Source organism: Mixophyes fleayi, chromosome 3, assembly GCF_038048845.1.
Source record: "Mixophyes fleayi isolate aMixFle1 chromosome 3, aMixFle1.hap1, whole genome shotgun sequence".
Lineage (NCBI taxonomy): Eukaryota > Metazoa > Chordata > Amphibia > Anura > Limnodynastidae > Mixophyes > Mixophyes fleayi.
Window position 1 is genome coordinate 175,428,171 of NC_134404.1, and position 26,280 is coordinate 175,454,450.

At 37.4% G+C, this 26,280-nt stretch overlaps 2 protein-coding genes across 5 annotated transcripts in view; both read left to right on the plus strand.

The window, feature by feature from the left end:
* Positions 1 to 20,943, plus strand: part of UFL1 (UFM1 specific ligase 1) — a 67,268-nt gene extending 46,325 nt beyond the window's left edge. The window contains exons 14-19 of the mRNA XM_075202802.1: positions 1,750 to 1,916; positions 6,808 to 6,938; positions 10,066 to 10,146; positions 12,505 to 12,590; positions 16,300 to 16,480; positions 18,805 to 20,943. Of these exons, the coding sequence (XP_075058903.1) occupies positions 1,750 to 1,916; positions 6,808 to 6,938; positions 10,066 to 10,146; positions 12,505 to 12,590; positions 16,300 to 16,480; positions 18,805 to 19,020 (862 nt within the window). The 3' untranslated portion in view covers positions 19,021 to 20,943. The remainder of the gene's footprint in view (positions 1 to 1,749; positions 1,917 to 6,807; positions 6,939 to 10,065; positions 10,147 to 12,504; positions 12,591 to 16,299; positions 16,481 to 18,804) is intronic.
* A 4,305-nt stretch (positions 20,944 to 25,248) lies between these two features.
* The window catches only part of FHL5 (four and a half LIM domains 5), an 83,362-nt gene continuing 82,330 nt past the window's right edge, over positions 25,249 to 26,280 (plus strand). For 2 of the 4 annotated variants that reach the window (XM_075202805.1, XM_075202806.1), the window contains exon 1: positions 25,377 to 25,444. The gene's annotated coding sequence lies outside the window, so the exon portion shown is untranslated. Of the gene's footprint in view, positions 25,445 to 26,280 lie in introns of all 4 variants that reach the window. The other 2 variants (XM_075202803.1, XM_075202804.1) reach the window with 2 other exon arrangements.

Below are 26,280 nucleotides of genomic sequence, written 5' to 3' on the forward strand. Positions count from 1 at the left end.
ATGCTTTATTTTGTTACATATGATTCTTTTCATGTGTACTTGTGGTGTTTCTATTTTTTAATAATCTGAATATCTTCAATAAGAAATTTTGTTTAAAAATAAATAAATGATATCTTTGTGTATATATAATATAATGTATATTTTGGTAGCATATGTATGCAGGAGTGTAGTGTGGACCCGGTTGGCACCAGTCTAAGCAGATATAGCAGCTGTGCTCAATGTTAGCTCTTGCAGCATATCATAGTAACAAACACAACCCCTTTCACCTCACTGGTGTACAGAGGGGCGGAATAGTGTGTGTAACAATTTATAATCTGGCAGTGCATGCTGTCCTGCTCTCCCCACTTATTCTGTTATCTTACATATTTGAGTGGCGTGTAGAGGAGTATAGTCCCTACCCGCAGCTGATCACATTATGCTGCAGCTCCCAGTCACTGATGGGCTGGAATTGAGGTGCTGCGGTAGGCGTCCAGTAGATCAGTTACTTCAGCACTGCAGCATCAGAATAAGATGTAGGCAGAGACTTTGCTCTTCTACCCCCCGCTTTTACTATTTAATGTAAAGGGGAATAATGAGTGGGGGGTGACCAAGAAGTATGGTGTCTGGATAATGGAGATGTGAAGGGATGATGAATAATGGGAGTGTGGAGGGATGGTAGTGAAGCCTGATTAATTAGTGGGAAGGTAGCTTGGATGGAATTACAGGGGAGTTTGACGGGGCAGTTGGGGAAAATGAATTACAGATGTATATAGATAGATCTTTTATACAGGGTTCAGTGAATTTGGCTAGAGGGAGACCTAGCACTTTTAAACCTGTAGGCATGCCACTTGCACACAGACCACATCCTCATTGTGGCATGTTTTTTTCTAGCACTAAAATTGCTTACATGCGTTATATAGTGAGGATTAGCAGTGGTTCATAGTCGGAAAAAAGATTTGTCAGGATGTGAGACAGGAACTTACTTGGCCTAGCAGCCCAAAGCCTGCGTGGGCTATGGCTTGGGGAACCTGCCATACTCTTCCTTGACCAAGTTCTATACAGCTTTTTTGAAAGTTCTATCTAACAGAAACATACACCCTTTCTCTGGAGCTAATGATACATGTTTGAAATACCTTTCCTACAGCACTATTCCAGCTAACTCCTCACATTACAGAATTGTGTTTGATATGCATTTTACTAGTATTTTATAGTTTCTGTAGTTTGAAATGCCTGAAATGGAGACTGTTCAAGTAAATGGAACAAGTAGTGTTTTGAAAAACTCAACTGAAATGCAAATAAAACTGCAGATGGCTATGGACTTGCTTTACCTTGTTTAAGTGTATTAATATGTGTATGTTATCTTCCATACAGAGAATGTATTTCACATTATTATGTCTAATGTAAATAGAACTAACTGTATGAAGCACTGAAAGTCTTGGCCAGCAGGGATTTGCCTACAGAAGATCAACATACAGCTTAAAGATCAGAGTGTTGTGACAGCTAAATATAATACATACTGCACGCTTAGTTTGGTAGGAAGCAGCTAGTAGTCTGTTGCATGTATACATTCAAATAACAACCGGGGCACTCTAATATAAAATGTAGTATAAAATTTTTTATGTCTGGGTTTTATTCAATTGCATTGAAAATTAAATTCCTTGCTACTCAAAGTTTTTCTGGTACAGGTGTTAATGGCTTCAATTAGCTATATATAATTTATTATCTTTAATTTCATTTATATTCTTGGGTTTATTCAATTATGTTTTGCAGACCCCTAACCAAAAGTTACCAAGAGGTGGTGCGTTCAGTTTTCATGTCCTCCACTTCATCTGTATCAGGAGCCAGTAGAAAGCAAACCATGAAGGACTTCCAAGAAGAACTCTCCAATCTTTATAACAATATCCGTTTGTTTGAAAAGGGAATAAAACTTTTCACAGGTCTGTATTATCTTCTGTAATAAGACATTCTTTTCTGCTTGTCATGACATATTTTTATGGTGGAATTTCATACATAAAGATGGTGCCAGCGACTAGAGTGGGCTCCTCTGGCAGAGCATATTAAAAATGCTGCTGAGTTTTTAGGGGATACAGTTCTGTATGCAGGTCAGGAGTTGTAGAAAACATCTTCCTTAGCAGTAGCAGCTAGGTACACATTGTGGTTAAGATCTTGGGAGGCGGATGCTGATTCCAAGAGAGCTTTGGAATCTGTCCCATATGACGGAGCGGCTTTGTTTGGTTCTCATTTGGACAAATTCATCGCTCAGGCCACAGGGGGGGAAGAGTGCTCTTTTTCCAGTAGCTGCGCCAAAAGCAAAAGGGAGGCGTTTTTGCTCCTTTTGGTTTGTCAGTTGCTCTAGAGGTGTTTTTTTCAGAAGCCAAGCCCCAGTTACATGGGGAGTGGGGGGCAAATAGGCAGGCAGGCCTGTACAGGACGTCGCTCTGACCCTAAGCCAGCAGACACACAAGCAGCATGACTTCCTGCAGAGAGGTCAAGGCTTTTACTCTCACCTTTTTCTTGTACAAAAGCCGGATAAGTCCTTCAGACCAATTCTAAACCTGAAAGACGTCAACACCTGCTTACGGGTTCCCAGCTTTCGAATGGAGTCCATCAGATCTGTGATAAATTCCATGAAGAAAGGCGAGTACTTAGCATCCTTGGATATCAAGGATGCTTACCTGCACATTCCGATATGGACAGGTCATCAAAGTCTCTTGCGGTTTGCGGTGGGTCTGGAGCGGTTTCAGTTCAGGGCTCTCCCAATTGGTTTGGCCACCATACCGCGATTGTTCACAAAGGTGATGACTATATTGGCAGCTCAGCTGCGTTTACAGGTGGTGACTATTTTACCTTACCTAGACGACCTGCTGATCAAGGCGGAGTCGGTACCTCGGCTTTAGTCGCATCTGTAGCTGACCAGGGACATTCTGCAGGAACATGGATGGGTGATCAACTACACAAAATCCAGTTGGAAACCATCCAAATGTATAGTGTTCCTGCGATTGTTGTCGACACAAATTGTCAGAGGGTTTTTCTCCCTTCAGACAAAGTGCGGAAGATCCGGTGTCTGGTGTAAGATCTTTTATCTCTAAAATGCATCTCAGTACTTCAGTGCATGAAGATCAGAGAAGATCAAAGTCTACTAATTTTGTTTAGCCAGGGTGTTGGCTATTCTGGACAAGGGATTGAGGTTTTTGTCCCTCAAGGTCCAGGTAGCGGCGTTGTCGGTGTATTTTCAGAAATGTATCACTCTGTACCGGAGGTAGAGACGTTTCTACAGGGTGTGCTTCATGTACAGCCGCCTTTTGTTCCGCCAGTAGCTCCGTGGGACCTAAACTTGGTTCTTTCGGCGCTTCAAAAGTCACCCTTTGAACCTTTTGGAGTCTGTTTCTTTAAAACTTCTCTAGTGGAAAGTGACCTTTTTGATGGCCATTGCTTCGGCCAGACGGGTTTTGGAGTTGGCAGCACTGTCATGTCGGGCTCCTCTTCTTATTTTCCATGACAATCGTGTGGTGCTTAGAACTAAGCCTTAGTTTCAACCAAAGGTGGTCACGAGGTTTCACATAAATCAGGATATTGTTCTGTGGGTTCTTCCTCAGAATTTGCTAGCGCCTGGTCAGGACTCAGTCTCTTTAGATGTGGTCAGAGCTTCGAGGATTTATGTGGACTGTACAGCTTCGGTTCGGAAGACTGATAGTCTTCTAGTCCTGTATGACGATCGCAAGCATGGCTGGCCGGCCACAAAGCAGACAGTGGCTAGATGGATCACCGCTACTATCCAGCAGGCGTACATTTTGGAGGGCTTTCCAGTTTCTGAAGGTCTGACAGCTCATTCCACGAGGCCTCAGCTGAGCAGTTGTGTAGGGCAGCTACTTGGTCTTCTGTTCATACATTCACCAGGTTTTATTGCTTCCACATCTTTGCTTTAAAAGATGCGAGTTTTGGCAGTAAAGTTTTACGTGCTGCTCATTCGGAGCATTCCCACCCATAGGGCCAGCTTTGGAACATCCCCAAGGTGAGCAGTGTCCCCCAACTAGTGTGAAAGGCAAAACAGGATTTTTGTACTTACTGTAAAATCATTTTCTCTGATCACGAGTTGGGGACACTGCGCTTCCACCCTTTGTTCTGACAGTTCTGTTGGTTGTGTTTTCGTCCTTTCTTGTGACTTGGATAGTAAATAAACTTAGCTCTTCATGGGGAGGGGAGCAGTGTAGACAAGTTTTTTGTTGCCTTTACTCACACAACGCGGTATATACCCCAAGGTGAGCAGTGTCCTCCAACTCGTGTTCAGAGAGAGATTTTACGGTAAGTACAAAAATCTTATTTTAATTAATTATAGAATGACTTTAGAAGCAGGGCAACATACGGTAGATAATAGAGATCCAGATTCACAGAATCTCCTACATACCCAGAACCCAACAACTTCATTAAAAAACATATTTTTACAGCCCCGTCCACATTGTATATTAAGAATACACTTTTGAAAGTGAAGTTTTGGACTGGAAATGAAAGAAAATATCTAAATGTTATACTTATGGAAGAGTTAAAACCTTACACACAGTTTTAAATTGGAGCCTATGATTTATGGCTTATTGCAAATTATAAAGTCTGAACTGACAATACCTTTTTCACTACAGAAACTGCTTTTACCAGTTCCATTATAAGATTGAAACACGTTGTGTTAGGAAAAATGCTAAATCAAAAATAATATGGAAGCTCCAAAAACAGACTCAAAAAATTACATTCCAGTGTCTTGACCTATTCTAATCTAATTTTCTGGTCAGTGTTGTACAGTTGTCTTTATATTGAATTGTGGAAATGCAGAAATGAAAGTTTTTCATTTGAGTGACACTCCATTCAATGGAGCAAAATACAGTGCATGAAAACAGCATTGAAAATTAATGTGTTTTAGCACTTTTAGTGCATTCAGTAGGACTTCATTCATCTAGTCAAGTTCAAGAGAGATGGGAACAAACACTTGCATTGTGACTAAATGGAATTCCCCTTAATGAATGAAAAGTACATCAAAATACATGAGACCATTGTTAGTCAGTGTTCGTCTCCACCTCATGTTTGTTGCATATACAGTCGTGTGCAAAGTGGTTCTATATAAAATGATGTTTATACATCACAGTTGTTTTTTGATAAAATAGCTAATTTTACAATTTTTTTCATGCGGCTTCACTTGCCTTATATTTTAGAAGTGGCAGGTAGAGGAGCAGTAAGTAAGGTAACTGGAAGCCTGCTGCACAGTGATGAGGTCACCGCAGCAACTCTATCCCAGCCCATCAGAGACTGGTAGCTGCAGAAAAATGCAAGACCCTATTTCACTCTATGTCCAGCCTATTTTGTCTTTATACAATATTTCCCTGAGTAGGTATTTAACCTCTGTACATTAAACACATGCTTGTTCAATTGAATTGGTTTATTTATGTTAGGAAATTACTAGCATAGGATGAAATAGGTTCTTGAATCTTGAAGACTAGCCATCAACTAATACCACTTTCATACTGCCGCCCCGGCAATATCCCGGGTTTTTGAAGCCGGGTTTTTGCAGGGGCTCGGAGCGTCCCAGCTCAGAAACACCATTCATACTGCACCTTGGACCCGGGAATTTCCCGGGTTGACCCCATTTATACTGCACAAGTCTGTGCCCTGGCAATTTGTGGGAGTCATCACCAGAGCACTTTTCATAGGCTGAAAGCTGGAATATGAAAACAAAAAAAAAAAAAACTCTCGCTCCCCCTCTCTCTCTCTCTTCCCCCCCTCCCCCTCTATGCAACTATGGCAAAACCCGGGTTGCACCATTCATAGTGCAGGCAACCCGGGTCCGACCCGGGAATTACCCCTCGATAAATCCCGGGTTTTTACACCCGGCATTTTTCACTTCTACCATTCATACTGCACCAAGACCCCGGTCGTTTCAGCTCGCCCCGGGAAAAACCCGGCATTTTGGTGCAGTACGAATGGGGTATAATTTTACTACTGAATAGATGAAGGACATAATTTTCTGGGAGCTCTTCCACAGCTGAAGTTGTTCATTGTTATAAAATTGCATACTTGAATTAGACATATTTATACAAAACAGTCTAACAAACATTGTCATTTTCAGAAACCTCTAAAAGAGGTCATCTGTGATCTACAGATAACTGAAGCTAAAAAGCAAAATCAATAGACATCAGAGTAGATTAGAAATATTGAGTAGCTACCACATGCAAATTGCTGTCTATAAGTATTAACTGTCACTCAGAGCAGCCCCCAGTGGGTTAGAAACCAGTAAGAAAAATGTAAGCCCCAAGCAAAGTTAAATTTAATCACAAAAAAACATGAAAACTATTATGATAAATGGAAGTATTGAACTAACTGTTCTCTCAATCTGATTTATACCTAAACTGCTGTGCTAAAAGAAGTACACAGTGATCTTTTATAACTCCTTTAGTAATCAGTCTACTTGTTTACAGAACATGCTGAGGCTGCTTATTGGACAAGGACAGCAATTTTTCATGAGTAATATTTCCCCAGCTGAACTAGTACAATGAGTTTGGACCTTAAGTGTACCAGAGTGAGAAGCCAGCATGTGGCTCACTGTGATGTTTTAAACATCACACAAAACTGCTGGAGAGCTCACTACTTGTTTTCTACCTTCATGCCATGCACATGTAATGAAGCAATATGGCAATTAATAAATATATTTTCATATAAAAATTATCATTTGTTTTCTAATGACATGTTTAGCAAATTTTGCATTAATAATATACAAAATAAAAACAAGCCTCATGCTAGTTAGCTTTTGTCTGATTGATATATGACTGGATTTTCTTTATTATACAGATGAAACTCAAAGCAACCTTGCCAAGCATCTGCTGAAAACAGTATGCACAGATATTACCAATCTTATCTTCAATTTCCTGGCTGGCGATATAATGATGGCTGTGGAAGATTATACTACTATTACTAGTGAGGTACTGTATCTATAGCTTAATTTTACTTGTTTTGCTTTTAGTAAAGCTAATCTGCCTACATATTTCACAAGTATTTCTATTTTGTTAAATTAACACTTTAGTTGTTTTGTGTTTATTTGCTTTTGTTCAGCCTTTTGCTGACAGGCTACAGTAAATTTACTGTGGGCTAGTGATGCTATAACTCTTGAGCAAATTTTTTTACATGACCTCTTAATCGCCACTCCAGTACACCGCTGTCCTTAAAAACCAAGTTGCTACTGACAACCAAGGGGTCCTAGGGACTGGAACCACATTCTTCTACATTCAATGGCGTAGGAATGATGTCAAGATGACATCACCAGGTATTCCCTTTTAGTGTGAGCCCAGTGACATTGTAAGGGAAGTTCATATTTGATCTGGGGCAGTACGGTGGCTCAGTGGTTAGCACTTCTGCCTCACAGCGCTAGGGTCATAAATTTGATTCCCAAACAGGGCCTGTGAATCTGGAATTTGTATGTTCTACCCATATTTGTGTGGGTTTACTCCGGGTGCTCCGGTTTCATCCCAAACTCCAAAGACATACTAGTAGGTTAATTGCTGCTGACAAAATTAACCCTAGTACGTGTGTGTTAAAGAGTTTAAACTGTAAGCTCTAATAGGGCAGGGACTGATGGGAGTGACAGATGTTCTCTATAAAGCAGCGCAGAATTGGTGTTGCTATATAAAGGTAGCTCCAGATCCACTAATGTTTGTGTACAGGGGAGGCCTATTGGACTCTTTGTCGACATTGTTGCCAACCAAATGATGGAAATAAAAAAACAAACATTGTTTAGAAGTAATAAAAAATAGTCTTTATAATGTTTGTAAAAGAATACATATAAAAAAGTGTTCCTTTCCTTACCATACCTCTCCCAAGCGATGAGGCCACATCATGCAGTTTCTGTGACACTTAAGAATTCCTTGTGAATAGCATATACATTGTGTAAATATTATTGTTAAGGATGGACTTACATTGCCACTCAGTCTGGGGGAGGGATTTTACAAATTTGTCTTGTGTTTTTCTTACCATGATTAACCTGTCAGTTATGACTATTTCTACTGGTATTGCTTGGCCATCAGACACTCACCAACTGTAAGTGCCAACTGCACACTACCATTGTAGGAAAGTAGTCGCTGCCACCACCAGGCTCTTTCACTGACACCTGGGTCCATTTATTTCTGGGTGGTATGTGCAGCAGGTGCCGCACATATTTGCTGCTCACTGTGGCTGGTTACTCCTGTCTACTTATTTTGGTTCACTACTGCAAGGCAGGAGGCAGAGTGCTGGCAGTTCAGCACAGGGCCGGGCCGCCAGGGAATTGTTTAAGAGGGTTAGCCCTTATCTCAAGGTCACAGGCCTTCAGCTAGTATAGGTTTCTTTAGGAAGAATTTTGTCTATTGCTTAAATAGAGCTCTGAAAAGAGTTGTTAAAAAATGCTTAAAGGTATTTTGTAACACAAATGGAATACACACTTTACATGGGGCTTTACTATTATTCTTATTATTATCATAGATTTGTAAGGCGCCACAGTGCTCCTCAGCACCGTACAGTAGGGAAGATAAGGACATACATAAAACAGTACATACTAAGAACAAGAACAGACAAGGCAGACAAAATGAATGGAGACATGAAAACAAAGGGTATGGAGCACCCTGCTCATTAGAGAGCTTACATTCTAAAGGGAAGAGGGCACAGCTGAAACAAGTTGAGCGAGTGTGGCTCAGAGTGGAAATTGGGATAGTTGTGACTGTGCATTAGTGTGAATAGTGTTATCGAGGATAAGGTCACCTCTAAAAAAAAAAAAAAAAAGAGATGGGTTTTCAAAGACCATCTAAAGATTTGATGGCTGTGTCAAAGTCTGATTTGAGTGTGGTAGGGAATTCCATAAGTGGGGACCAGCATGGGAGAAGTATTGTAGGCGGGATTGAGAGGTGGTTATCAGAGACGAGACAAGGCGCAGGTCACAGGTAGATCTAAGAGGGCAGGAGGGAGAGTATTTTGATATGAGATTTGAGATGTATGCAGGAGTGTTGTTGTTGAGGGCTTTGTAGGTAAGAGTGAGTAATTTGAATTTTATTCTGGGGAGACAGGGAGCCAGTGTAGGGATTTGCAAAGTGGTGCAGCAGATGTGGAGTGGTGAGAGAGAAAGATCAGTCTTGCAGCAGCCTTTAGGATGGATTGAAGTATGGATATATGGGTGTCAAGAATGTCAGATAGGAGATTGCAAGAATGTCAGATAGGAGATTGCAATAGTCAAGACCGGAGATGATGAGAGAATTGATAAGAGTTTTGGTAGCATGTTAAGTAAGAAAAGGGCATATTCTGGCAATGTTTTTAAGGTGCAGTCGACAGGACTGGGAGAGAGTCTGGACATGAGGAATAAAGCAGAGGGCAGAGTCAAGTGTGACACCAAGGCAGCGGGCTTGGGAGACTGAGGAAATTGTACTGTTAATGACCGTGAGGGAGATTTGAGGACAGGTTGTGACTCTGGCAGGATGGAAGATAATAAGTTCTGTTTTGGACATGTTGAGCTTCAGGTAGCGTTGGGACATCCATGTGGAGATAGCAGAAAGACAGTTGGTTACACGGGATAGTATAGAAGGAGAGAGGTCAGGGGAAGGGAGATAGATTTGTGTGTCATCAGCGAGAGGTGGTATTGGAGGCTGAATGAGCGAATTAGTGCACTAAGAACAAAGCCTTGTGGAAACCCAGCAGATAATGGGAGTGGTGGTGAGGATGTGCCAGAGGTAGAAACACTAAAGGAGCGATTCGATAGGTAAGAAGTGAAAGGACTGTGTCACGAAGGCTTTGGTGCCAAGTTTTACACACAGGTCTGCAGACGGTAATCCAGCCTCCTGTTCTTTTTAACCAGTCCAGGTAGATTCACTAATTATTCATGTGAATCAGCCTGGACCGTTTCGCTCCTGGTAACTCAGTAGGTGAGGAGGGGACACAGCCCCTCACCCGGACTCCACAAAGTCTGTGCTGGTAGATTTATCTTTAATAATGTATATATTTTTAGTATCTCTGTAGACATTAAAAAAAAAAAATTTAACGTTTCTTGCTTCTTAAAGTGTATTATGCTCTACAAAATATTCTTATTTTCAGGTAAGAAAAAAAATCTTAAATAAATTCCTGGATGAAGCCAAAGGCCCTTTGACAAAGCTCAACAGTTTGTTGTCTGGAAAGGTAAGTTGCTGAAATTTTAGAAACGCTTCTTTCATCTACTCTTAGATTTTACCTCCAAAGTTTAACTGAGTTGTGCACTCATTTTTTTTTTTATTTAAATCCATATCCCCCAGTTGTTGAGATGATTTTGCAAGTAATGTTTTTTTATTTTACTGCTCTTTAATGGGTAAAAAGTATGAGCTTTCCTGCAAAACTAATGGTACCCACACATGTTAGTCTGATCATAGAATTATTTTGTAATCAAGTTTTACTGAACAAATTGCATGTATAGAGGTCAAATAATCCTGTTTGATTGGAGATATAAAACCAGATCACATATAATTATGATAGATCATTTGTATTTTTTCCCCCTAATATGATCACATTCTGTGGTGCACTTATACAATAGTATGCAAATCTTCAGTACAATCAGTAGAGTTGCACAATGGAAACTTTTGTGTGAGGTTATATTACGATCATTCAGATGCAAATTTCTCAAAATATAAAGATTGCAACATGTGTGGGCACCATTAGCACACTGTTTTTCAGCAACATTGTAAAAGTCTAATTGGTCTTGGCTGTCTGCCATATTCATTATTTGAAACAAAATAGAGGCAGACAATCAATAAATTTGCAAAAAGTTCTTATAATTTGGTTTATATGACTTTCGAAGATTCAAAAAATTGTGGAGTTCCATTTTTAGTAGCCAGAAAGATGTAATAAACAAGGTAATATTGTAAAAGTGTATTTTTTTGCATGGCTCATTTTCTCCCTGAATCCACTATTATCCTTCATTTTAATTAATGTGCGTAACCCTGGATATCCTTTTCTGCTAAAACTTTGTCTAACCATTTCTTAAATGTATCAATTGAATCTGCCATCACAACCTTCCCTGTCAGTGAATTCCATATCGTTACTGCCCTTACTGTAAATAAACCCTTCCATTGCTGGTTATGAACTTCCTCTCCTATAATTTTAGGGGATGACCGAGTGTCCTCTGTACAGTCCTTGGGGTAAAAAGTTCCCATGAAAGTTCTCTGTATTGACCCTTAATGTATTTGTACATAATAATCATATCCCATCTTAGGCACCTCTTTTCTAAAGTAAACGTGTGGTCCTTTATCAAAGACCTTTTCAAAATCTAAGTAGATCACATCTACTGTACTACCATGGTCTAAGTTTCTACGAACTTCCTCATTGAAACTAAATAGATTAGTTTGACATTTACCTATCCCTCACAAATCCATGCTGATTCCCGCTAATAATCTTATTGCACATCAAGTAATCCTGAATGCTATCAGTTAATATACATTCCAGTAGTTTCCGTACTATTGGTTCTGATCTCTTTCCCTTTTTAAACTACGGCACCACCTCTGCTGTTCGCCAATCCTTTGGTACTGAGCCTGATGAAATTGAGTCTATAAAAATTAAGAATAGCGGTCTAGCTAATTCTGAGTTTAGCTCCATAAGAATCTTTGGGTATATGTCTTCTCGCAGTATCTATAGCATGCCTTTACATGGTCTAATATAAGATTGGGGGTAAATGTATCAATCTCCGGTTTCTTCAACTCGCGGGAGTTCGGCGAGATGACAGCTAAAATTTAAAGCGGCGCTGCCTTGTAAAAGCAAGTTTCCCTTTACAAGGCAGCGCCGCTTTAAATTCTAGCTGTCATCCCGCCGAACTCCCGCGAGTTGAAGAGACCGGAGATTGATACATTTACCCCTAGATGTTGCTGAGAGCTGATCCGCTTACCACAGATACAGAGAGACACTACAGTTCTACCATAGTATTTCTTTTCTCATAGGTCCTCCTGTATCTGCCCTACTATCTGCATTTGCAACCAATAGCCTTATGGGCCATGTGCAGCCCACAGGTTGTGGTTTGTGCATATGTGCCTTAAACTTCAGAAGTTAGAGGTTCCCTCTGTTTTCAACCCTTAAACATACATTTGAGGACTCACTTGAAAGAACAAAAGTAGTTCAACACAGTGGCTGAGATAAGACAACTAGGAACGAGTGTAAATGTACATTTTATCCATGTATCCCTCTCATTAACATTCAAGATTTCATTTTACTTGTCATTATACTAATTATTGGGAGAAGGGGCTTGATATGTTGTATAAATGGGGCAATGTAATAATACTTTTTGAACCACTATTTATGTTATATATGTTCTGCTATTAGACTGAATGAAAGTGAGAATTCCTAGAAGAACCATTTTCCCACATCTTGAAAATTAGTTATTGCACACAGTTTTCAGAAATGATATTAAAATATTTTCAAAGTTTGTTTCAAGGAAGTTTATATATATATATATATATATATATATATATATATATATATATATATATATATATATATATTTGTTCTCTCTCGCAGAGCATAGAAGAATTTCTGTCTTGTCTGGATTCAGCAGCAGATGCATGTGGCCTTTTAGTCAAAAAAGGAGATAAGAAGAAAGAAAGGTACATCATTTTAAAGTTCTGCATGGAAGTTAGGACTTAAAGCTTTTGATCAGCACAGATTTATGCACTGTGAAGTTTCTCCTAAATTAGTATAGTTTGTGTGATGTTGCAGTGATTAGACATCAAGAGATTTGAAACAAAAACTTGCATAGAAAAGTCACAAGTAGAGGTTTTTTTTGGAAATATTAATGAGGTAATCACTGTAAGAAAGGGGAACTTTAAAAGTATATTGCAGTGTTAGACCTCGTACAGGTATGTTATTCTAAAGTGTTTAACGTACATTTTCAACCCATATGAAATAAGCTTTGATGCCGATAGTCCAAACAAAAATGTAAGCAAATGGATTTATATTCATGATTTGCTTTGTATCAATTTCCACATTGCCTGCAGAGTTCAGAATTGTTGACACTTGATAAAATGCAGTGGAGTTCTTTCTATGGAAGCACTCTTTGGGGGGTATTCAATTGTTCCAAAGTTTGAGCGCGGAAAAAATATTACCGTTAATACGGTAATCTCTCGCTGGATTTCTCCCTGAACTGCGACCTGAAATCCAGCGAGTAAATTATCGTAATAACGGTAATCCTGCGCGGTCCGCAGGAATTTCAGCAATCCCGCGGACAATTGAATATGCCCCTTTAAGTACATAGTATTCTATTCTCCAGGGAGACCTATTTTTAAAAAACAAAGTACAAGGTTTAATCCTCACTTTGACTAGTGTTGTTTTTTCATTACCTGCGTGTATGAGGCCAAGCTTTCTTAATTTACATGTTTAAGTTTGATGCTTGTCACAGTTCATATAATTTTTAACTATTTGAGGATCACTTAACCTAAAGGGCTTGCTATTACTGACTCCAATTTCAATGATTTTTTTTTAGAGGCTGCACTATTGATTATAGTCTAAGAACAATCACATGATTAACCAGTTAGCAACATTGTATAAATGACTTTATCCAAATGAACACATTGGTGTAACAGCCCCATAAACAGATAATAGACAGCACAGGGCTGGGGCTCTGAGACCACCGCTATGACATGCAAAACTTTAAATGCATCAATTTTATTGTAGGTTAGAGCAGATGTCAACAGTGAGGGAAACAGCGGCAATGGTCTATATAATACATGCATAAAAAGAAAAGAGATGAAAGCGCTGATATGCAAAAATACTAATATAATTTTATTAAAACCTGTATTAAAAAGTACTTAGATCCCTGACTTGAACTACCACCCTAATACGAATCATTGGTTAGCAATCACAAATTCATTGATCACAAAGTACCCATTAAGAGATAACCACAGTATGTAAGTAAATACTCAATATTGAAAAAATAATTGTTTCAAGACTGTTCATAAAATGCATAGATTGATAGCTCAGTAGAGATAATGTCCTTGTGAATACAAAATCTGATATTTATGTTCCTTTTAGATTATAGAGACAAGTTTTAATCTCCTTTTGGAAAAATTTTATACAACATGCGTGTTGAGAATACAAAGTCACGGAACTTGATTAATCAGAAAGGATTACAAATTCCAGAGATAATCTTAAAAGAGGACCTATCATAAAAGGCTTCCCAATCTTGAATTAAACAGAAAGAGTGACAAGTAGTTAGCTGTAGGGAACATTCACCACAGGCACACACTGCTAGTTGAAATCCGCAGTTAATCTCCCATTCAGCAGTATTTGTAGTAATGACATCAAACTGTTATCCAGAAAGTAAATAGATATCCGTTCTAATAGTGACCATAATACTTTTGGCCGTATGAGTAGAATATGCCTCCAAATGAACAGGTACTAGACACTGAAGCAGCGTGCTAATGCATCAGTATGTCAGAGTACCAGTGTCTTACAACTCCTAACGCGTTTCTTCGCCCACTGGCTCATGATCGGTTTCATCAGAGGATAGTTTTCATATCAAAAGCATATATTAATAATGCAATGGTGAGCAAATAAAAATTAAAAATGGTATGAAAGCTGTAGTTGCTTTAGTATAAAAAGACATTAGTCTAATAGGTAATTGTACAAATATACAAGAGGACTATGTCACAATGTCCATTTAATAAAAGAGAATATAGAAATAAATATAAAAGGAAATCGGGCGCTAAAGGTGATCAATAATGAATCTTTTAAAAAGTGCCTATGCAACCTGCTCCAAAAAAACAAAAACAGGATACTGAACCCTGTATAAAATAGGCAAAAAAAGAAAAGATGAAAGCACTGATTGATAAAAATACTAATATAATTGTATTCATTTCAATTGACATTTTTTTCTAAATTGAAGTAAACTTGTATTTCAGGTGTAAATTAACTCTGAATTTATACGGAGGAAATATTGTACTTTCATGATATATTTTCCTCCACATTGCTAGCCACTCAACAATATATGGATTATTAATAGGATATGATCAAACTTACACTGTACACATCCATCTCCCATTTCTCCTTAGAAAATTGTTTAATTTCTTCAAAAGCCTCAAACTCTTTTATCACTACATTTAACTTGATATATGTAGCTGAACTTGCAGTGGGGTCCTTACCCTTGGCTGTCAGGAACATGTAATGAAAAATCTGATTGACTACTTTCGATACCCAAATTTATTATTTTCCATTGAACTTCATGTGCCGCGTTGCAGTCCATACTTTCATTTTGTCAAAAGGCATTTATAGAGAAGATATAATGTTTAGGTTAACTGCCTTACATGCCACCTGTTTCATCTGTAAACAAATGTCACTTTAGTTAAGCAAAATTTAGAGGAAATGACCCAGCAAAACATTAGTCTGCATATTATTATTATTATTATTATTATTATTTATAGGGCGCCACTAGCTATCCGTAGCGCCGTACAGGGACAGAGACAGGAACACGATACAGGGTGAGACAGCACGGTACAGTTAACAAAAAGCACAGTAACTCCGAAGCTCAATGTACAGCTAGATGAGAGGTGAGAGCCCCAAGCGGGGGTAGAGAGAGGGGTAGAAGGGCAGGAGGACCTCGTGGAAGAGACAAGTATATAGTATTTTCTATTGACAAACAGCTATTTGAACGGTATCATAAAGCCAACTTTAAATCCAAAGTTGTCGCCTTCAATTAGGCATCAGTGTTCCATTATATATGTATATGTGTGTGTGTATATATGTGTATGTATGTGTGTGTGTATATATATATATATATATATATATATATATATATAATGTGTGTGTATATAGAGAGGGGCGGAGCGAGAGGCCATAATCAAGTATATCAATATTTTTTTCGTATGCAAGGCTGAACTGTGTGGCATTATATATATATATTTATATTATGGCATACAGTACAGCCTTGCATACAGAAAAAAATTAATATACTCCATTCTGGCTTCTGTTACCATATTTAGCCAACAGGGTACTCTTAAGAGCATATGTGTTGGAGCAGCATCTGGAAGACGGTAGAGAAAGAATATTGCATATTGCTCATTTGATTGCCACAATATAAATCACCCTTTTATAAAGACATTTTTAATTTATCTCCTACAAACGCCTTCAGGTGACTCCCCATAATCCATTACCCTTCACATTCACTCTCACTAACTTGTACACTTGCCGGTGTACAAGCACTGTCACACATTTAGAAGTGCATACAAACTGCATAGCAGTTTGCTGATCCTCTGTTAGAATATTAAATGTATGGAATGATTGATATTAAATTGAGGCTGCTATATTGTTTTTGTTTTTCAGGCAAGTTTTGTTCCAGCACAGGCAAGCTCTTATAGAGCAGCTTAAAGTCACAGAAGATGCAGCTCTTGTTCTACATCTGACATCCGTCTTGCTGTTTCAGTTGAATACACATTGTATGCTACATGCACCAGGAAGATGCGTGCCACAGATTATTGCATTCCTAAGCACAAAGCTCCCTGAGGTATGGTGCTGACTAAGACACAGCTTCTACACTACACAGCACAGCAATGAATCCTGAAAACCAAGCTGTACATATACATGGGTTATTGGTGATTATTTCTTCTTGGCAAAAGAAAGCAAATGGCACATTACTTAATATTATTGTTGTTGATTTGTAAGGCACCACTAAACGGCCATACAGCGTAAAGAAAATAAATTCAGATATGAAAAAAAAGGATAGGGAGAGCCCTGCTCAATAGTGAGCTTACAAAATTCTGGGAAAAGGGCAGAGCTGAGAGAAGAGGAGTAAGCGTGTCTCAGAGTGGAGATTGGGATAGATTTGAGGGTGTACCTGTGTGAGTAGTGTAGGATTAGAAGTGATACTTCCTTTTATTACATAACCTTGAAATCCCAAGAATAACCCGTTAGTCAGAACTCATTAAAAATCAACTGTGAAACAAAGTTCACTGTTTGTCCCAGTTTTTGTTTGCTATAATTAAATATTGGTAGTTATATGATTTATTGCTACATTATAATTATTTAACATGCAATTTTAACTTTCACATAGAAATATATGCGTTTTTGATAGTTCTGTAATCGAGATATGAATACTTTGCAAAATCATTCATTCACAATGTAGTCATTTAGAAAAGCTGGTAAAAAATATTGAGTTTTCCAAGAATTTCATGGCCATGATTATAAAATTTTCAAATATGCCATATACTCCCACTTTTTTAAATGTCCCCCAGTATCACCAGTACCAGTTGGTAAAATAATATTGATTTTCTGATTCCTTTGGTACATTGTTTGATTTGGCTTATTGCATTGCAATCGGTTCTGTCTCAATAAAAGCTAGTGGCACAGTGGTTAGCAATGTTGCCTTAGAAGTTTCCTCCCACGGTCAAAAAAATTACTGGTGCAGTCGGTTGTTTGTGTATGCGTGTGGGAGGGGAATTCTAAGTTTCACTGAGACAGGGACTGAAGTGAGTGAATAAACGTTTTCTGACTGTACAGTGCTGCGTAATATATAGGCGCTATATATAAAAAAAGGATAATAAGGCTAAGCTATCCATGATTTCTGATGGCCTCGGTAGAGGGAGTTAATGGATAGTGACATTTTATAATATTTATTAGTAATTTTACTTTTTTATTATTTTTTTTTCAGTTTCATCTGTTGTATCTATGTAGTTTTGCCATTACAAAAGTGATGTTGGCAAAACAGCTGAGGTTGACAGTATTAATAAACAATGTAAAAGTGGGCATAGTTGTGTTAACAACAAATTGAACAACAGTATTTGTTCACTTTTAAGACTAATTTACACTCTCTTGAAGTATGAAAATAAGGAAGTTAACAAATGTTTGATATATTTCATGAATATCTAAATGTGCATTTTTTCTCACAATGTTTTATGTCTATTGCATTCACAATTAAATTCTATGCAGTTTTTTAATCATCTATAAATGTTAGAAACTGTTCCCCAAAAAATGTATAAAACATTCAAATTTATATGAAACAAGTACAGACCATTTCATATACATGATGTAAAGTATTCCAATACTGTACATCAAATGTCAGTATAAACTGTTTATTCTGATAGCAGTTGACAGGACAACTGAACAAAAATGTGAAGTCACAATGACTCACAAAATGAAATCTTGTGTTCTTTAGTAACAAAAGATACATATCTGTTCTTTGCTGTCTATAAACCTAGTAACACCCAAATTCACAAGTTAATGTTAGAGTATGTCAGGAATACTCTGCTTAGGAAATTCTTTAGATTAATATTTTGATCACTATTGAGAACATTTGAGAAATCGTATAACTGTTTTTATGAGCAACACATATTAAAGTGTACCTTTCATGCATTTTTCAAAAATCTAACATTAATAGTGCAGTACAGCATACAATTACCAGATAATGTTATTAATATGAATACCGTTGTTGAGAAAAATCAGCTATTAAACTGCCGTTCCCTCTCCATCATAAATGCCTTGGGCTTTTAGTGTGGGCAGAATTTCCTTTGTGTCCAAAACTCATGTGACTTTACAGAGCCAGTGTATAAAAAGCAGGAAGCTTGCTGACGTTGCAGGTTTTGTCTGGAGAACACAGTACAGTACATAGGCTGTTCACGCTCATTAATACTCTAAAATATTCAAAACTGCGCAGAAGATAGCCAAATGCAAACAAGTAGAAAATGGAAATATAGGAGAAACTATAAAGCCGTAACAGATAGTAAATGTAAGCATATGTTTAATTATGTGTTGTCTGTTCAGGTGTTTGTTTAATATGCAGTTGTGAAGAGGTGATTTTTTTCAGCTGATTTCTATTTTCTTTGTTTTGCTCAGGATCAGCATAGCCTGTTGGCTAACTACCAAAGCCTTGTGGTAAAACAGCTTATAGGTCACACAAAGCAGAAAGAAGATGATGTAGACACGACTGGTGATCTAGCAGATGAACCTGAGAAGGCTTCAGATAGCATTAGGAAAGAACTTCAAGAGCTGTCTGCTACAATCAAAGATCTTGTTCTCCGACCCAGAAAATCCTCTACATCAGAAGAGTAGAGGGATATATAACTGAATTCTTGACTTCTGCTAATCCCCGTAATAATTGAATGTAAAATAAATGCTAAAATGGGTTACATCTCATTTAAAATGCACAGTACATGTTATTGGGAATATATTCCCGAATTGAAAGTAAGGTTTAGTTTTGCTTTATTTTTTTTTAGGTTCATGGAAATATATGTGCTAAGATATTGTGCGCAGAGAATCTTATTTAATTGCTTATTTGTTTTACCACAATTGGAAGTTGGTATATTGATCGTTCTGCCTATGTAAAATGACACATGGTCCATAGGTTCTAAAGCAGCATTGCCCCTTATGGCCACACAATCATTACAAATGAAAGAAGACTTGCTTGACTTTATCAAGCATCATATTGTCATCCAAGTGTCTCTAAGAGATGTAATCACACATTGTTTATTCCCTAAATGAACTATAATGATATTTGAAAATCATTATATTAGTGTGTTATTGCTTAGAAAATTACTGTTTTATAGTCAGAAAAAATGGTTCAATCCAGACTGTATTGTTATTTTTTTTTCCCTTGTTTCTTAACTGTGTTTTCAGCTGAATAAACCTGAATAAATAATTTTTATTGATATTTTAATGAGTGAAAATGTTTTCAGTCGCACATATAGCAAAAAACATTTGCAGGAAACTAGAACAAAGAGATAATACTGAAAGAGCAGTGAAAAAGTGCCACCATTTTACAAGGTGTAGTGTTTAAGTGCCTGTGACTTGATTGCTGCAACAGCACCAATGAAATGTCTGTGTAAAGGCTAAGCTGCTACAGATGATTACTGACTTAATGTTTGTTATTTTTTCAGTTTTTAGCATCCTGTAACATGCATCATTGCAAATGCTGTCACTGCTGTGTCAGGAAAAGTGATAATCATCAAATAGATGGCAAAGAATGAGAGATTTACTGCATTAAATCCTTCCCTATCTCAAAACGTAGGATGGGGGCATTTTGACAGAGCGAATCTTTGTTTTATTAGATCATTCTTTACAGCGTAAATAGAGTATGTATTATCATGTCATTGTGTCTTGCTGTTTTGTTATATTTTACTATAATGTACAATACACTTCACTAAAGTCCAAGCTGTAAGGAAGATTCACACACCAGGCTTCAACAATGCAAGACACTTCATATGTTCAATGCTTCAAAAACATGCAGATCCTCTTTATCAGGACAACCTTGTGTGGTCTTTATAGAAAGAAAATCTAAGACAACAAGTAGAAATATCTAACAAGAAGTTTCTTATGTGACATCCTGTGTGTGAAGGCTGACTAATGTGCAGGATAACTGAATCTACCCTTGAGCACCTGCTATAATATTTAGAATATAATGCTGTATTCACCTTGCTGCATTACTTCACTGAAGTCTGTCACACCACAATTGTAACTCTACCAGTGGTATTTTTTACTGGTTTACTTACTAGTATGTTTCATGGTGCATTGTATCAGTGACCACTCATATCTTCTGTGGAAGTGGGCACTGTAGGGGTTTCAAAACAATAACATTTTAATAAAAGTTGATCTATGACCGGTTTCATATATTGAAAATATTAAGCAACACAAAGTTAGTGCAAATATCAAAAACACATTGTGTTTTAATGTGGTTGCATTAGGCCTGTGTTTAGCCAAGCTCTGTCAAATCTTTTATTTCTAACTATAGTGGCTAAGACAAGTTTTTATATTCCGTGTTAAAACTCCCTGTGTAGATAAGATGGATATAATTTAATATTGAAATTTACAGCTCATGAAAACAATTTTAATTGTGTTGTGTTATAGATTCCAAACAAAATAATAAAGACTTGTATCAAAGTTGCAGATGTTGACATATGTTGTTTTGGATCAAATCATACATGGAACCAAAGTAAATATAAAATATTTTGATTAATAAACTTGGCTTCTTAAAATAGAGCTCTCTCTCTGATTATTGTATTTTTTCATAGTGACTCAAGTGTCCTTCCACCCTTCCATGGCCTTAAGCATTCTGAAATGTTCATGAACTAATTAGAGCTCTTACTTGATCTCTATTTATCTTGAAAACGTTCATGGGAAATTACACATCCTGAGGAGGTCCATTTTAAGATATATTGTAGGGTTTGCAGAGATCAGGCTTTTCCTGGAAGTAAAGACTCCCATCGAACTGATACCTACTTTTTTATATTCATGTCAGGCAGTATGGTCACAAGAATTACATTTTGTTTTGAAACTTTTTTTTTTTTTAACAGGTATTGATCAAAGTGATTGTGGAGTGAAAATAGCTGTGCACTCTTTAATTATAATCTTGCTCTACAAAAAGAAATCTAATTCTTATGCGGGGGAGGTTTCCAGTTGCCCGCCGACCCACTTCTGGGAAGGGAACGGGGTTGGTGACCACTATATGCTTCCTGGTCTCTGGCCCTCCCAGAGAAACAGCCCACCTTACTGCATGCAGCCGCAGATCTTCCCAATTTGTTTTCTACCACTCCCTTCCCTGTTTATATGTGTGCTTCCCTCTGTCCCCCACTGACAGCATAACACGCATGTGCGGGCAGAAAAAAAAAAGGATACAGTGTCGGCAGCAAGTTATACAGCCGGACGGATAAAGATAAGTGTTGGGGGAAGGGGGTGTTACCTAGATGTTTATTGTTAAATAATATATATATATATATACATATATATACACAATTCTAAATATGAAGGCCACTAATATATGTACTCATATATACAATGTGTTTGTAAGTTGTCTGATTATCTTGCATTCTAGTTGGATAATGGCAGTCCTTGACATCCTGATATGGACCCTTTGCTCAGGATTTACCTATTCAGGACATCCCTGGTATGCATCAAGCTCACCAAGGAGGTCTCCACCCACTAATTGCATTTCATAATATGTTTAAAACAGGGTGAATGTGTTTTACCTGCATATGTTACTTCCAGAAGTCTTTGAAACTTGGTGGTAGTTAGGACTCAATTGACACAAAATAATGTATCGCCTTGATTGGAGGCTAAGTTCATGTCTACAGAGCATTCAGTTTATAAAAAAAAAAATCTCAAAAACCACCTTTTCCACAACATGGGCTGTGTGTTGAGATCACGGTCTGTAGCCATTTCCTGTCAAGATGGATCAGGTCAAACATCTATGATTTCACTGGTTTGTCTGTATGAAACACAAGGGATTACACCCCTTGAACAGTCATAGTTACACCTAGCAAAGTCAGGATCTGCCTTTTAAGCTTAATATATTGTTGAGCATCTTTCTCGCTTAAATCAAAGTGGCACACCAGTCTGGAATTGAACAATAATATTATCCCACTGGTCTGCTGGGGATTTCTCACATTCGGTGACTCTCATTATAGCCAAGTGTTATATTTTGCTACAAAGTTTAAGGAAGCAGCTTTTTGGCTCTCCCTGGAACAGTTTTGTTCACCCTGGCAGTTAGAGGCAGAACTAGTAAGCTGTGGGCCATGGTGCGGGGTGGAGGAAACTGGGGCTCACAGCTCACTATTACCCCGTGCAGCGGGCCCCATTATCTCCATGGACTCCATGCACTTGCTTCACCAATGGTAGTTCCGTCACTGCTGGTAATGTCCATCTTATCCTGCAGCTATCTGTTTATATTATGCTGCTCTTTTCAGGGATGCTGTGCTCATCTATAACAGGTCGATTGCTTTCCTATTTCGCATTTGCTTGTTGCAGGCTGGCACTAATTTTCGACTGCTATAGGTCCGCCGCAGGTGGGCATTTACCTGTACAAGCAGTTTTATAGGCTCCTTCATTATCACAGGGGTTTTTTTTTTTTTTTTGGCAAAAACAACTTCTCTATCTGACCCTTTTACGTTTGTCATGGTTTTTCAATGTATGCTGTACTTTTGCGCCAAAGCATCTCTAACATATGTGAGAGAATAAACTCTGGGGTAGACAGGACAAACAACAACAGACATACAAAAATGCACAGCAGACCATTTTCCCCTATAGGATGCTCATGAGCATGCCGCATTTTACCACACTCAGAGATTCCTCTCTTTTGCTTTGTAGACATCTAGGGCGTTTTGATGATGATGTCTTTGATGGTCCTTTTAAGACCTTCATTTCCCATATAGATTTAGTGTGCTAACAAAAAAGATATATATATGAAAATGGGTCATTTTCATAATTGGTAAGGGTCTTCTGTCCCATCAAAAATTTGGGCATAGTAGTATACCCATATGTATGCTGCCATTCTCTAACGAGATTCACTTTTGCAAGAAAAAAATAATAATATATGGTTCACAGCATGCATAACCAGTCTCACTACATACTATGGGGCGTATTCAATTGTCAGCGTTAACGCTGAAAAACGAGCGCTCGGAAAATATTACCGTTTATACGGTAATATTGCGCGCGAAAACCGTTAATACGGTAGTTTACTCGTGGAATTTCAGCTTGCCGCTCAGGGAGCAGCAAGCTGAAATTCCGCGAGTAATTACCGTATTAACGGTAAGATTTTTCGAGCGCTCGTTTGTTAGCGTTAACGCTAACAATTGAATACGCCCCATAGTGTCAGTATTTAGAAGAGTAAATAACCTGCATTTTCTAAAATGAATAGTTGGTGGTACATAAAGTTCTGTAATGTATGCATCATTTTACAGCAGGGGATGGGGCCAAAATGACACAATTCCCTAAGAATTGCGTCATGATGGCTTTAATTCTCCCCACTTCACTCAGAAGTGGCCAGATGCGGGAGGATGCCCTATTCTCCCGGGTGTCCTACCCACAATTTGGGAGTGTCCCGGACATTCCGGGAGTGTTGGCAAGTATGCAGTAACTATTCAGTAATTTTATTGTGTAAACTAAACAAATTATGAATAATGTTTTGGGTATATAGTTTCTTTATAGTTTTAGTTTACACAGACTTTGAAACCTTTTTTTTTTATACTTAAATAAATGTCACAGTAGATGTGGGTCAGACTGTCAGAATAAAGTTCTTGCCAACTGTTCCCAAAAATTACCTCTCTTATAGGCATCTAATTTTCACTTAAATAAATACGGCAGTAGCTGTGGTATTTGTTGCTGCAAATAGTCTTTTAATATATTTTACTTTTACTGCAACATTAAATTGTTTGTTTTCTAAATATCTTTTTTTTTCACTCAGATATATACTGCAGTGGGTGTGATTTCAAATTATTTTAAAATACTTGTAATGTACTTGTAATGTGATGTAATTGAGTCACTAAATTTTCTGTCCTTTAAATGCCTCTTTAAATGTCAAATTAATACAATACCTGTGGTTCAATTTATTTTAATATACTCTATGCAATATTCTATTTGTTTTATAGCCAACCAACCGCCTTTCAGTATAACCAAATTTGACTTCTTATATAAAGGGTAAAAACAAAAGTAGTGCGCACAAAAAAAGCTGAGAAACTGCTGGTAAACATTCTCTAGATCAGGTTCATATTTCTCAGACCAGCGAGAGAGATGGCTATAGGGCCATCAAAATAACTCTACAGATACTTTCTATAGGAAATACAGTTTTAATCAACGATTTGCAAATCCAGTTGCAGATTTCTGAATTTGATTGAGTTAGATAAACAAGTCACTTGAATTGAATGTTGAAAGGATATGCTTGGCTTTCAGCAGAGAACCCAGTTCCATTTCTCTTAAACTTTTCCTACCTTCACACACATTTTAGTGTGTGAAGAATCAATTGGCCCTATTACATGAAGAAATTTGCATATTTATTGTAATATTTTGAACAGTGCTACACATGAATTATAATAATTGGGTAGATTCAAAGCACAAATAATGACAATGTTTAAAAATATATATATAGTATTTTCACTTTAAAATAAAACCATAGTTTTATTGTAAAGCGCTACAGAACTTGCTGGCGCTATATAAATAAATGTTGATGATGATAGTCTTACAATTTAAAAAAACTCGTTTGTAGTTGTATGATTATGCTCTGATAATTGGTAAAACTCAGTTTACACTTCTTTATTAAACACTATGTATAAAACGGTGACTAACTTATGCTTATGTAGCAACTATCTATTTTAAAAACTGCCACTGAATTATATCTATATTTTTGGCCTTACCCTCCCTACAACTGTGCACCATCAGATACACATTGCCGTCATTTCTGTAGCCACTGAAATTCCATCAAGTTAGCCTTTCAGGTCCTGGCTATGGTTAAAAGGGAAAACTTGCTGAACTTTACATTTTTCATTAAATGTTTGCTGCTTTCTTTAATTTGCAAGTTTAGGACCCCAACATAAACATCCGTTATTGCTATATGAGGGACAGACATTTGGATACATTTCAAGAATAACAAACCATCTCCGCAAGAGAGCCAAAATCTGACAAGACTTAAAGAAACACTGCTCACTGACTTCAGTATGTGTCTGGAAAACGTCCCTAGAAGCCATTACCAGCTCAGCTGAGAGGAAGAAAAGTAAGTTGAAAGTATCTATCTACTTATTAACATGCATTGAAACCTATACAAATACTGAATTAAGATTTGAATGTAGCTTACATTTATTATCTTTCCAGATCTGCATAATAGTATGATGGTTTGTAAAGGTGAAATAATTCATATTTTTGTTTCATCTTGTTAATTATTTAATTGTGACGTCTTTGGGCGTTTCAGTATGTTTACATTTAAACTTTTTATATTGAAAGATGTATATTTGGAAACGAAAAGCAAAATTAAGTAGTTGTTTCTAGTCTTTAGTTGTTGGTAACATTTAAGATATATATTCACAATTTCTGCTGGACATACAGTATAATCACTAGGAAAATTAGAAAATTAATTTTTTATGTTTTATATATACCATAGAATTAATGATTTTTATTTTTAGATTAAAAAGTTTTGCTATATAACTGCTGTGAGAAACAGAAACCCATTTCTTGAATTGGCTTTGATTTGCTATTATTCATAGGAATTTTTATTGTAGAACAGGAGTTTCTTAACCTGTTTTGGATGGGACTCAAATGATAGGTGTGATTTACTAAAGCTGATAACTTTTAAAAGCTCGGTGGACTGAGGTTGGGTCTTTCTTGTCCAATCAGGAGTAAAATAAATAAATGTAAACGTATTTTAAGTACTAAACACTCACATACGCAGATACGATAAGGGGCTTAACTCAATTGTTGGAAAATGTTCATCAGTTGAGTCTTACATCTTTATCATACTTCCCAGAGTATGGGTGGCCAATTTCCAATGTATCGGTAAAAAAAGAAAAATGTATCAGAAAAAAGAATGGAATAGGGCACCAAATAGTGTAGTAG